General features: G+C 39.1%; 1 protein-coding gene across 1 annotated transcript in view; it reads right to left on the bottom strand.

The window, feature by feature from the left end:
- Rad23b (RAD23 homolog B, nucleotide excision repair protein) overlaps nt 1–15,949 on the bottom strand; it is a 45,614-nt gene that overhangs the window by 3,081 nt on the left and 26,584 nt on the right. Inside the window, exons 5-10 of the mRNA XM_023722941.1 lie at nt 13,732–13,787; nt 7,948–8,075; nt 4,045–4,180; nt 3,820–3,947; nt 2,494–2,664; nt 3–94 (exon numbers count right to left, since the gene is read on the bottom strand). Coding sequence (XP_023578709.1) covers nt 3–94; nt 2,494–2,664; nt 3,820–3,947; nt 4,045–4,180; nt 7,948–8,075; nt 13,732–13,787 — 711 coding nt within the window. The remainder of the gene's footprint in view (nt 1–2; nt 95–2,493; nt 2,665–3,819; nt 3,948–4,044; nt 4,181–7,947; nt 8,076–13,731; nt 13,788–15,949) is intronic.

Below are 15,949 nucleotides of genomic sequence, written 5' to 3'. Positions count from 1 at the left end.
GCTGTAGAAGAAAATTGGCAGCCAAATTCTCATTCTTCTCACAAGCAAAATATGCTTGTATCACAAGTCCTTCAGGAAATCCTAATGCCTTTAACTGCAAGAAAAGAAGGAAAAAAATAACTTGAACACACCAATCATGGCATTTACAATTTTCACACACTATGGATTCCTGCACAGCAATACTGACACATTACTACTTGAAAATGTACACCACTAGAAAAGCACCTGAGCATTTTATATGAATTTAACCCCGTCTCAATTAAAATTCAATGTCCAAACCAAGGGGCCAAATGGAACCTTTAGCAGTCACTGAACAAAGTCTTTGTTCTTAGATTAGCTGGAAGACGAGTAATAATGTGTGCCATGCAAACACTATTTAGCAGTTAACTAGTGAAACTGGTAGCTAACTGTCCTGGCTTAAACAAAAAAAAGATCGCACAGAAATTTATAAATCAAAAGATTTTAGTTCTTAAAGGTAAAGAAAGATAAGGATGAAAGCATTGGAAAGTATTAACAGCACAGAGTTATATGTAAATGTTTTCTTCCTTAAAAGTAACTCTTGGCTGTCATATGAATCAAGTATTATTCTCAATCTCTGCCTTATTCAACATTTCATACTAGACACAGATGACCAATAAACAGTGCATTTAAAATGATAATATCAGCTACTTTCATTTTTTTGCTAGTCTATTAAAAATGAGCTGGGGGGGGGGGACACACACGACTGGGGAGATGGCTCAGTGGAATAAGTGCTTCCCTGGCAAGCACAGGGGCCTGAGTTCAATCCCCGGTTCCATCAAATTAAAAATGTGCTGGGGCTCAATATTCACTTGCTTTTATTTTTTGGTTTTTTGAGTCAAGGTCTTGTGATGTCATTCAAGTTGTTCCAAACTCTTGGCGATCCTCCTGCCTTAGTCTTCCCAGTTGGTGGGACTGAAAGTGTGCACCACCATCCTCGGCATTCTTTTTTTTTTTTGCTCTGAATGCCTTCAGGGCAGGCTTGGCTGGCTTGAGTTGTGGAGATCGAACCACAGCAACCTGAGCCTGACTGCTTTGTTGAAGCAGCCACTTAAAGAACTGAGCTAAGGGGCAGCCCCCCCCCCATCCTTGGCATTTTTAAAAGACTTTAAAACATTCAAGTGTTTACATTTCCTAATTCAGCAAATACTATTACTGTCAACTAAATGCTATTTATGAATTCCCTCCTCAATGGTCTCAATCACCCTGTATGAAGACTTAAAGCAACAGTTCATTTATGAAAGGTAAGAAACTAAAACATGAGTCTAAGTCTTATTCAAATCAAAGCTAGGATAACTGAAGAAGACCAACTGCCAAATTACAGGGCACAATTCAACTACATGCTTTTACATGACATACTTTAGATTCAAAAACACAAGAATGTCCAAAATAATGAGACACACAGAACACACAAACAACAACCAAAAAAGTGAGCTGGAACAGTTGTATTAGACAGAAGAGATTTTAAAGATTATCATCAGAAACAACGAATATTTTCTGACTGCTCCCTTGAAAGCCAGAAAGAAACAACTGTAAACATGTAGGGAGAGCCCCTAAATACAAGTAAAAACTGATAGCATGTAAGAAATTAACAATACAATAATAGAGATTGTAACAGCATCACTTTCAAAAATAGACAAAATTATACAGAAGAGCAATTCAACACTGTAATCTAACTAGACCTAACAAGTTTTAGTGGAATATTTAATAAGAGCAGATTAAGCCAAGTGTGGTGCCACATATGTGTAATCCAAGCCCTAGGGAGGCTGAGGAAGGAGGATTGCTGCTTACAAGTTTGAGGCCAGCTTGGGCTATACAGTGAAATGGAGGCAGTATGAATTACACAGCAAGATCCTTTCTCAAACAAAAAACAACCCCTGGGGCCAAGGAAATGGCTCAGGAGAATAAGCGCTTGCCTGGCAAGCACAAGGGCCTGAGTTCAATCCCCAGTTCCACCAAAATAAAATAAATAAATAAATAAAAACCCAACACATACACCAACCAAAAAACCCCAAACAGATTATATACATTCTATAACTTATTCACAAATACTAATAAGGAGGGAGAAATTAGGTAATCATAGTACTATTAAGAACTAGGTTACTGAAGTACTATAATCTATATTGACCAACCTGGTAAAAATGCAGAACTAGGACATAGTTGAAATCTGATGTTTATACTACATAAGTACAGTTATTTTACACTTTAGTGATGTCAGGAAATTTTAATTTTTAAATATTTGCATACCTGTTCCATGTAAGGCAGGCACTTTACTGTGAGTCCTGTCGCTTTGCAAAAGGCAAGGAGGCAAAGCAGGCTGAGACACTGTCCTGACTGCAATCCCAAAGGCAGGTCTCTATTTAGCTCTGTGGAACAGAACCGTCTCTGTGGAGCCACCACCCCATGCGAACACTGAGCATGTGAAATGTTGCTACAGGGACTAAGGAAATAGTTTTTAGTTTTATTTAAGCTCACCCTTTCTATAGCTTCCTTTTCCTGAGGCGTTACTTGGATGTAGTTCATGTGCCCACTTCCCGCTTCTGCAATTCCTCCGCTGCCACCTCCACCACCTCCACCTTGACCACCAGCTTCCTGAACTGGTTCGTTCAACATCTGAATAAAATGCTCCTGGTGTTGGCTAATTTGCTGCGGTAATGTGAAGGACAAAGGAGAACAATACACTGACATTAAGCATCTTAAGGAAACCGGAAACTTTAAATACAAATAAAAGGCTGGAACTCTGAACATCAATTTTGGAGCAATGTCTTGCGTACTATTAAAGAAACTCAGTATAACTCAGTATTTTTGAATGAGATGAACAGTGAAGTGAATTCAAATTCTTTCATGAACATCTCCCTATAAAAATCAATGTTTAAAAATCATTTTGGGGGCCAGGCAGATGGCTCAGTGGAATAAGCACTTGCCTGGCAAGCGAAGGGCCTGAGTTCAATCCCTGGTTCAAAAAAAAAAAAAAAAAAAGGATTTAGTAAAAATTATTTTGCAGGGGCTGAGGATATAGTTCCGTGGCACAGTGCCTGCCTGGCAAGCATAAGGTCCTGAGTTCAATTCCCAGTATCAAAACAAAATCAAACCAAACAAACAAACTACTTTGGGACTGCAGCTGAGACAAACTTACTCTTTGTTTGTTTGTAAGACAGGATCTTGCTATGTAGCCTAGACTGACCTGGAACTCATGATGATTCTCCTGCTTCAGCCTCCCAAGTGGTGGGATTATATGCATGCATCACCACACTGGGCAATTTATTCTTCATACAAACATATAATTAGTAATTGGCAGTACAATGCTGTATGCACAAAACTCAAAATGCTTCTTGATTTGAGCATTAAGTAAGTCCACAGCTGCTTTTCTCTTTTTGGGAGGCAAAGGTGGTTCTGAGAGTCATTATGTAGTTCAGGCTGACCCTTAACTTATGGTGAACCTCCTACCTCAGCCTCCCAAATTACAGGCATGTACCATGCCTAGCCCAAGAGCTATACTCTTTTAAGAAACGGTGTCTCACTAATAATAAACTTATAAAAAAGTGATTTACAAAGTTAAGCAATTTCTCTGTTAAACAGCTTCTCAAGTATGTTTTAATGTACCCTGGGACTCTGCAAAAAGGAAATACAAAATACTTCCCAAACTATTATTTGACCAACTTAATCTCTACACCCCCACTCTTTAATATTCTACTCAGCGTAGCTTGGATTATGGTCTAGCCAAGGGATGTTCATGAAATTTCTCAAAAATGTGATGCACTACATTCTAACCCACTTTCAAAGTTAACAATAAGTTATCACCTGCAGCAACTGAGGATTCTCTCGACCTATCTGTTGTAGCAATGCTGGAGGCAGGGAAGGATTCTGTTGGATAATTTGTCTCATCTGTTGAAACTGAGGCTGGTTCCGTAAAAACTCAAGGGGATGACCTGAAAAACAAACATTTTTGAACAAAAGCAGTATATATATTGAAGAACTGGCACATTTAGACAGCAAATCCACTGAAGATAATGAATTCTACTTTACCTCCAGAACTTGTGGTCGTTGTCGCTGCTGTTGTAGTCGCTGCAGCTGCAGCCACTGCAGTGGCCTGAGGTGCCCCAGCACTAGCTGCTTGAGGAGGGTCAACCACAGCCTGACTTTCTCTATCTCCAGGGATTCCCTACAACACAATTTCCAAGTTTTAAGACATATCACTATGCAAAATTAGCTAAACAGTATGCACAGTAAAAGACATATAGTCTATTTCATATTGTCTAATTGCCCTAAGCATAGAAGAGATGTCTACTTCAATTACAAGTAAAGGATTTTAGCTAAGCATGGTGGCACATGCCTGTAGTCTCAGCACTCAGAAGTCTGAGGCAGGAGGACTGTCAAAAGTTTGATGCCAACTTGGACCACACACAGTGAGACCTCGCCTCAAAAAAAGTAAGGGATTTACAACTGCATGTACTCTGAAAAGGTCTATATGTGTTGTAGGACTCCAATGTCCTAGTATAACTCCCAACAGAAACTTTCATGATAATGGAAATTTTCTCTAGCTGTGTGTGCTATACAGTAAGATACCTACTAGCCACTATACTCAACAATGTAAAATGTCAATACATCTCTCATTAAAATTAAACCAAAGCTTTGCATTACATGTTTTTTTTAACTTCTTAGGAAACATTCATAACTACTGTTCTGTGATACAAAGAGCTATTTCTGGTTACCCTAACCTTAAAATCAGAAAAAAAAAAAAAAAAAAAAAAAAAGATGGCAGTTCCGAAATGATTACTGAAAAAAAATGAACAGATAAAGGTATTACAAAGGCCAAGTAGGAAGACTCTACTAATCATGGTTCTGTGAAAGTGTGATCCACACTTAACAATTAAAATGAGGGACAGGGAGATGGTTCAGTGGAATAAGCACTTGCCTGGCAAGCGCAAGGGCCAGAGTTCAATCCCCAGTTCCGCCACAAAAAAACAAGCAAAAAAACAATTAAAATGAACTATGAAGCCAGCAATACGCACTGTACTAATTATTGTAACTGTCCTACTAACCTGTTTTGAAACTCTCGTTATTTATCAAAACTGATTAAAAAACAATTACAATGAAATTTTTAATTCACACAATGGAAACTGAAGTACTTAACTTCGAGGTGATTTTTTTCATGTGCATTTATCTTCTAAAGTTATCATAGCCTGAAACCCCATTAAGATTTTCAGGAACCCTCAAATTTGATACACATGATTTATAGTTTGTAGCTACAACTATTAAAACATCTTAGGGCTGGGATATAGCTCAATGATAATAGTACTCGACTAGTATGCACAAGTCCCTGAGTTCAATTCCTAGTACCACACACAGTCTTTATCAAATTTCTACATCCTGAAAGAATGAAATATTATAACTGAATAAAACATGGCTAATTCTTCCATTTTCTAATAAACCACAAACCAAAACTCATAAGCATAACGAATGAAGAATGCAGCTACTTGTATTAGAAGCCACTGCAGGCACGGCTAACAAGTGTTTAATTAAGAGAGATCACCTATTCGATCCTAGGCTAAGAAGTCACAAAGTGCTAACAAGCTATCTACAGATTTAAGGGTCAGGGCTTCCCTCAAATTGTCCCACAAGTTTGTTCAACTGAAAAGTCCGTCAGCACCACCATAGACCTACCTCTAATTCTCACACATAGAACACAGCCTTTTATCAAGTATAAATGACTAATACATCTTTCCACCTATTCACCTTCACTTGTATGTTAATTAGTAAGAGTAATAATAAAAATACAATTTAAACTTTTCCTGAACTCATCTTTTATCTGTTTATACAATTACATTTGATGCTACATACCAGCTTAAAATTGAACTTTGGAAAAAGTGAATCTTTCATTTCTTAAAATTTCACACACTGGCTGGGTATGGTGGCACATATGTCTAAGTCCCACACTCTGGAGGCTGAAGCAGGAGAACTGCTTTGAATTTGAGGTCAGCCTATGCTACATAGTGAGTTCAAGGCCAGCTGGGACTACATAGTGAGACCCGTCAAAACAAAACAAAACAAAACAAAACAAAACAAAACAAAACAAACCCATATATATTAGATGAGAATATCTAATAATACAAAGAATACTTTTTTTTTTTTTTTTGGTAGTAAAGGTCTATAGAGCCTTACTTCGTAGAACAGACCCATAATGATGTGCCTGTGTTCAGCCTCCCAAAGAGCTGGGATTACAGGCGCACGCTGGCCAGGGATCAAACCCCCGCCCTGGCCCCCTGCATCTGCCTAAGCAGGCACTTTAATCCACTGAGCTATTTGGCCGGCCCTACAGAATTCTAATTAGGTATAAGTTAAAGCTGTTTGGACTCTGCAGCTAGAAAGTCCCCCCTAAGTGATCCACAACTACCAACCCACAGATTTCTCAATTCCAAAAAGATACACAGCGCTGGGAATACAGCTCAGGGGCACTGGCGCCTGCCTGGCAAGAGCAAGGTACCAAGTTTAATCCCCAAAGGAAAAAAAAAAAAAAAAAGATATACAAACCAGCTGACAGAATTTAAAGACAATAAAAGAGGATAATGGAGAAGTCAGTTCTAATGTACATGGCAAAAAAAGGTTTTGCGAATGAACCTCACATACGAATGCACAGGGAAGTAACTGGTGGAGCAAGGCACAGTACCGTAGCCATGAATGAGGGTCTCCTGAAGCAGTGACTGATGAAAATGAGTTTTAACAGAAATGATAAAGGAATGAGTTATGTTTCACTATACAATATTTTCTGAAGAGTTAGGATCATGGCCATCTATGATTATCTTTGGAGCAATTCAGACTTAGATCAGTATTTCAGAAATACCAAAGACAATTACAGAACAAAAAATTTTAAGGGGTCGGGTAGATGGCTCAGTGGAATAAGCGTTTCCTTGGCAAGTGCAAGGGTCTGAGTTCAATCCTTGGTTCAAAAAAATTAAGACTAGAAAGGGTTAATACAGCATTATTCCAGTATTATGGTACTTCAGACTATAAGCTCATCTATACAACTGGCAGACTTTTGCATTAATACAGTACTGAGAGCTTCAATGTCCACAACTTATTTCTCAGAAACCTTTATTCCACCCCCTCCAGTTATTCAAGTTTCTCAACTGCTACTGACTGCCAACAAGCTAACAAATCCAAAGGTCAACAGAATGGGGCAAAGAATAGCACACATAAGATGTACTAATACAGTGAGGCATGATGGCACACATGTGTAATCCCAGTAACTCCAGAGTCTGAGGCAGACGCAGGCATGTCTAAGGCCAGGCTGGGAAATTTACTGAGACTGCCTCAAAATAACATTTTAAAAAGGTCTGGAGACATAGCTTAAGGGTAGGATACTTGACTAGCATGCTCAAGGCCCTAGGGTCAATCCTCAATACCAAAAATAAGTCTAAAGCCTGTCAATGGCTCACCAGTGAATGGGAAACTAATGAATTAAGAGTTCACGGCCCAAATCTTTTCCCCAACTGCTCAGGAAAATCTGGAATCAACACTGTCCAAATGAAGCCAAAAATTAAAATTCTTATATGAACTCTCCCAGTTCGGTGAAGGTAATAATTACAAATATTTATATAGTACAAATAAATAAAATTTGTTGAGCTCCCAGATGACAGTGCAGCTAAAAACACTGCTAAAATATTGGGCTCTCAGATTAAAAGCATGTCCCCAAACACACAACTGGAGTGGAAGGCAATGTTCCAACCCAATAGTATATTTTGTAACTTATTTAAGTCCTATTTTCAAGCTAAAATCATTGCAGAATCTTGCAGAAAGGTATTTTATTAACACAAAATGTTAACATTCTAACAAATATAAAAGCACATGTAAATTACCTAGCATACTCTTCCTTTAAAATGTCTGAGATTTTGATCTTAAATAGAAGGAAAAGAAAAACAGGTTTCTCACCATTAAAAGATATTCCACTGCTCTGTCAGGGTTGTTGAAACTGGCTCTCAGGGCCGCAATTACTTGCTCTCGTTCATAGCCCATAGACATGATTTCAGTTACCATATTCTCGTAAGACTGACCTGTCACTAAAAACATGGGAAGAGAAAGGATAGAACTTTTAATAAACATTCTCTATACATTTCTTTATCAAAATATAAGTCTATGTTTCAATGCTGTTATAAAAACAGCTAATACTCTAAGTTACAATATGCATGCAGAAGGCAGAATGGTACCCCCAAAATGTCCATGTCCTAGTCCTAAAGCCTATATAGATTATATAGCAAAGGGGAAGTGAAGCTGTATAAATGAAAGTAAGGTTACTAATCAGTTGATTTTCAGACAGGAAACTCATCCTGGACTTTCAGAGTAGATCAAGAGTCCTTAAAAATCGAATAGGGGCCCGGGGAGCTAGCTCAGTAGAATAAGCACTTGCCTGGCAGGCGCAGGGTCCTAAATTCAATCCCCGGTTGGGGGGGCGGGGGGAATGGAAGCAGATGAGTGTGTCAGGACAAGAGGACAAAAGCACAATCAGGGAAGCCATGATGCTGTCTTTGAGGGAGAAATGGGTCAAGAGTCATGCTATGTGGGAAGCCTCAAGAAATGGATTCTCTCTGAGTTTCCAGAAAGAACACAGTTCTGCTGAGCCTTTCATTAGCCAGTGAGCCCTCCATCAGACTTCCAACCTACAATACCTTAAGAGAGTGAGTCTATTGTTTTACACTATTAAGTTTGTGTTAAGTTGCATTTTTTACTTTTTTTTTTGAAGGGGAGAGTGGTTGTTTTATTGAGACAGGATCTTACTAGGTAGCCGGGCTGGCCTTGAACTTGCAGTAATCCTGCCTCAGGCTCCTGAGTACTGAGATTATAGGCATGAGTCAATCACTATGCCTGGGTTTTTATGGTCATTTAATAGTAGTAACAACAGAATTGTGCATGTTTCATAGGCACAACTGAAAGCCAGGCTTGATGGTTCACACCTATAATCTCAATATACCTAAGTCCAGGAGTTTGCAACTAGCCTGGGAAACTTAGTAGGAGTTCATCTCAAAATACAAAACCATCCCCAAAAATCAGAAAAGGAAAGGTCTCTATCTTTCAGGAACTGGTCTGTTTGTCTACTCTTCCCTCCACAGCTACAACTTTCCATATACACTGTGCCTGCTTTCCCACACTCCACTCACTCAACAGATTTGTCCTCAAATGTTCTTCTTGTTGTCTATCTTCTCCCTTCAGTAAACAGCATCTTTAATTTCAATTTCTTTTCCCATCCTTCTACATCCAATTCTGGTAGGTCTCACCTCTAAATTCGATCTTACACCCATCTAGCTCCTGCATCCACAGCTACCTCTCAAGAGCAGCCCACAGCAATCCCTCATTACTACTGTGCCCCACCTGCAACCAGCTGAAAAGCGAGCTCTAAGCAGGAAAGCCTCACCTCATCTGAAGCTCCCTATGCACCTCCTCCATCACACTCGGGGCTACTCAACAAGTCACACCTTTTCTTGCACAGGTCCCTCCAGATGTTCAGGTTCTTCTAAATTTAAAAGCTACGGTATCAGAAAGGTATTGATTGCCTCACCCTGTTAGGCAGTCCATCTTTCTTTATGAAGTTCTCAGGTTTTCTCAGTATCATTTATCGTAATTTGCAATTTATTTTAAGTCTATTTTTCCTTCCCCCATTTGAACGCAGGTTGAGCTGTGCAGGAAACCATGCCATTTTGTGTTGTTTCACTATCTATTCAATAAATCCCCCTCCCCTTTTCAAAAACAGAGATTTTTTTTAAAATGTTTTATTTTTTTTTTAATTTTATTTATTTATTTAGTTGTGTGAGTGTGTGTGTGTGTGTGGCCAGCTCAGCCCACCAGGGGGCGGGACTGACTGGCATGTGGTGCTGGGGGATTGAACCGTGGTCCCTGTGCTTTTTTGCTAAGCTTGTTCTAAGTAGGTGCTTTAGACCACTGAGCCATCTCACCAGCCCCTAAAACAGAGATATTTAAAAGCTGAAATATTGAAATATCTCTCAAAGGGTCAAGTATGAGAGACTTGGTGGCCAGTGTGGTGACATGAGAGCTGGTAGAACTGTAAGAAGTGAGGCCTGCCTGGTCTTTACTTCTGTTCTCATACATTTTAATCATGTATGACTTAGCTGTGCTTTCTTCTTCTTCTTCTTCTTCTTCTTCTTCTTCTTCTTCTTCTTCTTCTTATTATTATTATTATTATTATTATTATTATTATTATTTTGTACTGGGGATTGATCTTGGGACCTTGTGCTTGCCAGGCAGGTGTTTATGCTTCTGAGCTATCTCCCCAGCTCTCTGTGTGTTTATAAAGTGTGCATCTGTCGCTGACGCTTTTTAGTTTGATCCTGTTTATGATAATTATACTTGTCACTGTAGGCAGCTGTATCTTTTTCTTCAGCTGTGTAGTGCTCTTGGATATTTGCTCACATCAATTTTTGAATCAGTTGTCAAGGTTCTTTAAAAAAACCAAAAAATACAAAGAAATACTAGAAAACAAAAATAGGTGGCACCTGTTGTGAGATGCTTGGGTCACAGGGGGGCACTGCCTGAGAAGCGACTATGATAATTGTTGTGGCACCTTGAGTTAATTATCTAAAGAGTTATGTCATCATGTGGGCTCTCCCCCTCGTACACGCTTCTGTCATTGTGATCCCCTCCCTCAAGAGGCCTTCAGGAGCACAGCCAAGCAGATACCACTGCCATGACCTTGGAACTCCACAATTATACTAAATAAGCCTCTTTAAAACGTACCCAGCCTCAGACATTTCATTATAATAACAGCAAAAAGCTAACACATGACCTTTCGTTTCCCACTCCCATACATCACTTCATAATTTTTAAAAACTTTTTAGTATCCACTGATTTAGTTCAACCACAAAGCCACTCAAATCACCTAGTTCGCAGATAAGAGAAACAGTCATCAATGCAAACAGAACTGAGAGCTATAGAAGACAAAACCTATACTATTTTAACATGGCATATCTGATTTAGCTTTCACAGTAGCCATCTGAACAAGTTTTATTTTCTTCTTATAACTATATGGGGGTGAGGCTAGAGATTAGTAATATGAACAAGATATCAGATTAATAAATCCTGGCATAGATAAACACAGGCTATCAGAGAGCACACCCAAATCTCCATGCTTCCTAAAATTGTTTCCTAATTAATCAAATTACAAAAACATGAAATGTCAATAAGCACTCATACTTTTTAAATCTTTAAAGTACAAGGACAAATGACCTGTAGGAAAACTTGGGAGAACAGACAAGAGACAGAGCTAATAATAAAGCTGAAATGGAAGGGAAGAATCTTTTAAGAAAGTGTTCTGGACTCAACTGAAGTAACAATGAGCCCATCAGATCTGCCTTTTACAAATTCCACTCTGGCAGGAAAAGACCAGATGGTAGAGGATAACACAAAAGTTAAGGGAAAGACCTAAACTAAGGTAACTGAATGGCAATGAAAACAAATATTCTAGAGACTTTAGGAAAGAATCAATCAGACTCACTAGGCCATGGAAGGCAGAGAGCCAAGGATAACACTAATGTCTAGGTCAAGGGAGGATGATGGTGCAAAAGCAAGTAAGGGAATAAAGAAAAATCAGATGGGGAACAGAAAGCAGAGTCAATCTGAAATCTAAGATGTTTGTGGAAGTTGCAGGATTTCGGGTCAGTGTTGGGAGCTGTGACTTAGGTGTTTAAACTGCCAACCACAAAGCTTATGACTTCCAAACCCATAGGGTAAATGGACAGTACTGGCCATTCCCGAAATTTAAACTTTCAACTATGGCCTACAGCAGAACCACTGATGTGAGGTAAAACAGAATTAACTAGAAAAGAATGGTCTGAGGTATACGTTAGGAAGAGAGGATTCAGAAGTTGAAAGTTGAAAAGTAAAACAAAGCGGTTCATTGACATCCAGGTCCATAGTAAAAGCAGGGATGATGCGGGTTCAATTCCAGACTGCTGCATTAAAGCAAATGCTGCACCAATACAAGCCACAGATTCCTTGGCTTCTCAGTGCATATGCAAGTCCTATTCACACCGCACTCAAACCTGTTAAGTGTGCAGTAGCATTGTGTGTAAGAAACAATGCAGATAGACTGGGCATGGTGGCATGTGCCTATAATCCAAGCACTTGAGAGGCTGTAAACAGGCAGATCACTGCGAGTTGGATCTAGTAGTGAGACCCTAAACACCCTAAAGATTCTTCCCTAAAATACAAAAAAAAGTTGAAAGAGGCTAGAATCAACACAGAGAACAGGTAAATAAAAGATTATAGAGTTGGGGATATGACTCAGTGGCACAGCACCAGCTGGGCAAGCATAAGGTCCTTAGTTCGATTACCAGTACAAAACAAACAAACAAACAAACAAACAAACAATAAAAGAGAGAGAGCTGGGTGTGGTGGCACACACCTATAATTCTAGCACTTAGGAGGCAAGGCAGGAGGATTGCTGCATTCAGCCAGCCTGCGCTACAGCTACAAAGTGAGTTCAAGGTTGGTTTGAACTGCACAGTGAAACCCTGTTTCAAAAAAAAAAAAAAAAAAAAAAAAAAAAAAAGGAAGAACAAAGGAATCTTTGTACCACAAAGTTGACAAGAGGTACTCTAAGAGACAGAAAGATGTAAAAGACATCACTACCACAGGCTTAGGTGTAGCAGCAGTAGTGTCGGGCAGACTTTCGCAGCATTAATGTAAGTGCCAGCTGGCTCCAGCTCTGAGGCTACAGAACAGTTGACCGTTCTCCAAGTAACCCTCTTTCTCAGCCCTTTCAATACCTTTGTAACTAAAAGTCTAAAGGTAAGCCATTTTGTGTTTCAAGTACAGCAACTTCTATCTTTCTGACTAGGTGCTGATACGGTCACTTGGAAGTAGAGGAATCTCAGTTAATTCCTACAAGATGAAAATCTGATTTTGATGTTCCTGGGTCATCTTAGATTGCGTAAATTATGTTGACACTATATAACATACTCCAGCCAGGAATGTAGCTCAGCGGGCATACTGCCTATGTGGCAAACACAAGGCCCCCAAAACCAAAAAATATCACCCCCCAAAAAGCTTAATAAATTTAGGGCACCCAGCTGGGTCAGAGAACCAACCTCCAAATCCTTTGAGAGAACTACTGAATGGTGTACTAACCCGTGCTGCTGCAGGAGCCCATACTTAAAACTGCTGAGCCCACCTTTCCCCAGCCTTCTATCTGCTGAGCCAAAGAACAGAAATAGCACTGCCAGCCAATAAATTAAAAATCTGCACAACTACACCAGTCAGAAAGGAAAAAGCTAATTCTGACCCACCAGGGTGAAGGAATAAGGTAAGGCTTTATTTGGCTAGTAAGTTAGAAGTTGGGCTAAGAAAGCATTTTTTCTATTAGCCAATACAAGTAACAAAATGTAGATGTTAATTTGTCTGGTGGTCAAATTGGCAATCTATGAAGTGTGAGGAAGATGGACAGAAATCACATACCATTTCGAAGACATTTCATCATACACCTACATATAGATGAAACCTTGAGATCACATTTACATATATGTGTGTATATATATATGTGTGTGTGTATATACATATATATATATATATAGATCATAGTCACTAAGTCATTATACAGCTCAATTATAAGTAACCATGAATAAGAACAAATTATTGTGATCTGGAAAGTTAAATGTAGCCTTCTTTCCTCTTTTAGTAGGTTATATGCAAGATAAAGAACATACGTACCAAGTGCACTTGTTGCATCTTCAAAAAGGTTTGACCGAGAAGAATCTCCTGATGTACTGGAAAAGTTTTACAGAAAAAGCAATTTCAAAAAGCATGCAAAATTTAATGTGTATTAGTTTTATAACTATCCAACTCACAAAAACTTTGCCTTTACACAGAGTCTGGCTACTGTATTTAGCATTACATATAACATTTACGGCTTAGGATACATTTTCAGTCTTAATACTGCTTCTTTTCTGAGAATCATCATTTTAAAAGTAATGTCTACCAAGTTTATTTAAGAAATATGAGAAAGATAATGCACAATTAAAATACTGGATAAATCAAGTCACAGTAAAAACACCAAAATCAATGTATCACTGAATAGCATGTACACAGAAGCCAAATTTGACTACAAGTCTTTACAAAGCAAGGTTTTATAGGTAAATTTCAACAGTTAAACTGAAAGAAGGGATTCAAGACAAGGAATACAGCAGATGCAAAAAAGGCAGATAGGGGAGAAATCCAACACTCGGGATGGGACTATAGCTCAGGGGCACAGCACCTGCCTGGCAAGTACAAGGAACTGAGTTCAAATCACCAGTACTAAGGAGGCGGGGGGGGGGGGAACCAAGTTACTCTTGGGGAATCTCAGGTAAGTTTAGAATATCAAATAGTTATTACTTGGAAATACCTTAAATAAATGGCCAAAGAGAAACTCACATGTGTACACACATGCTCCATACATATACCCTCATGCCAATTAATTTTTTTTTTCTGTTACTGCTTTTTGAGAGAAGGTCTTGCTATACAACTCACTCTGGCCTCAAATTTCCCAACTTCCTTCGGCCTCAGCTTCCCAAGTACTGGAATTAAGAGGTGTGTACTACCATTCTTTAAAATAGTTACAACAAAACTCAATATAGGGAGAATATTGAGATGATAGTGGGAGGATGAGCATAAACAAAACATATGCAAGAAAACCCAGTACTTTGTAAATTTAATATGTAATAGTAAAGTAGGGGTCCACATTATATTTCAGTTTTGAGGAAACACTCTATAGTACAGCAAGAACTAGTGAATCCACATTTGAACTCAACCTTTTCAAATTTTTTTTCTGGTATTGGGAATCAAATTCAGCACCTGTGCCACTAACTGATCTCCAGCCCTGAATTCAAACTTTGTAAGCCTTAATTTCTTGATCAATTCCACAAGGTCAACAACAATACATACTCCAAAGTACTTGGGATAGGATTTACTTACTACTAGTAAGATGCTCAGGAAAGTATCTGGCATGATAACCCAATAATTATTATGATTAAAATAATCCTGACATATTTTAAGTGTCTTCACTAACTAGACATTAAAATAATGTGGAGAAAGTAATTTCAAATAGTATGTATAAAGGTAAGCACCTGCTTAGGCAAACGCAGGGACTGGGCTTGATCCCAGGCACCACAGTGTTGCACTGGCCCCACCCCTGTGGGTGTTGAGCAGGCTGCTGAAACTGGGTGTAGTGGAGCATGCCAATAATCCCAGCCCCGGGGAGGCTGAAAGCAGGAGGATCACTGTAAGTTGGAGCTGCATGGTGAGACCCTGTACCAAATACATTTTTTAAAAAAAGCCAAATAATCTTTTGGCCCAAGACCCCTATTCCAGAGACAATCACTGAGGTATCAGTTTCAAAGAATGGCTAGTAGCCGGGCATAGTGGTACGTCTATAACCTCAGCACCAGGGAGGCTGAGCCAAGAGGCCTGCTGTGAGTCTGAGGCCAGTCCAGGCTACAATGTGAGTTCAGAGGCAGTCTGAAAAAAAAAAAAAAAGAAAAAACAAAACAAAACAAAAAAAGAATGAATGTCTAATGTCCTCCTTTCAAGTGGTTATTTGAGACAGGTTCTCACTATACAGTTCAGACTGATCTTATACTCATTTTATGGCACCCAGGTTGGTCTTAAACTTGGCAGTGATGCTCCTGTCTCAACCTCCTGAGTGCATGCGACACCACACCCCATTCCAGGGCCAGTGGCACAGGCATGTGGGGTTGGTGATTTAACTCAGGTCCCTGCACTTGCCAGCAGGTGTTTATGCCTCTGAGCTATCTATCTTGCTAGCCCCATGTGTGGTTATCTTAATTAAAGAACTATTTTTATTAGCACATGTTTCTAACACATCTCAATTCTTTTTACTTTCCTTCTCCCTCTCCATTTTTGTGCTTTTAAAACTTAACAATTATTCCAT

The sequence above is a fragment of the Octodon degus genome, unplaced genomic scaffold, assembly GCF_000260255.1.
Source record: "Octodon degus isolate 3935 unplaced genomic scaffold, OctDeg1.0 scaffold00094, whole genome shotgun sequence".
NCBI lineage: Eukaryota > Metazoa > Chordata > Mammalia > Rodentia > Octodontidae > Octodon > Octodon degus.
The sequence above is the reverse complement of the archived record's forward strand: the minus strand, read 5'-3'. Positions and strand labels throughout refer to the sequence as shown.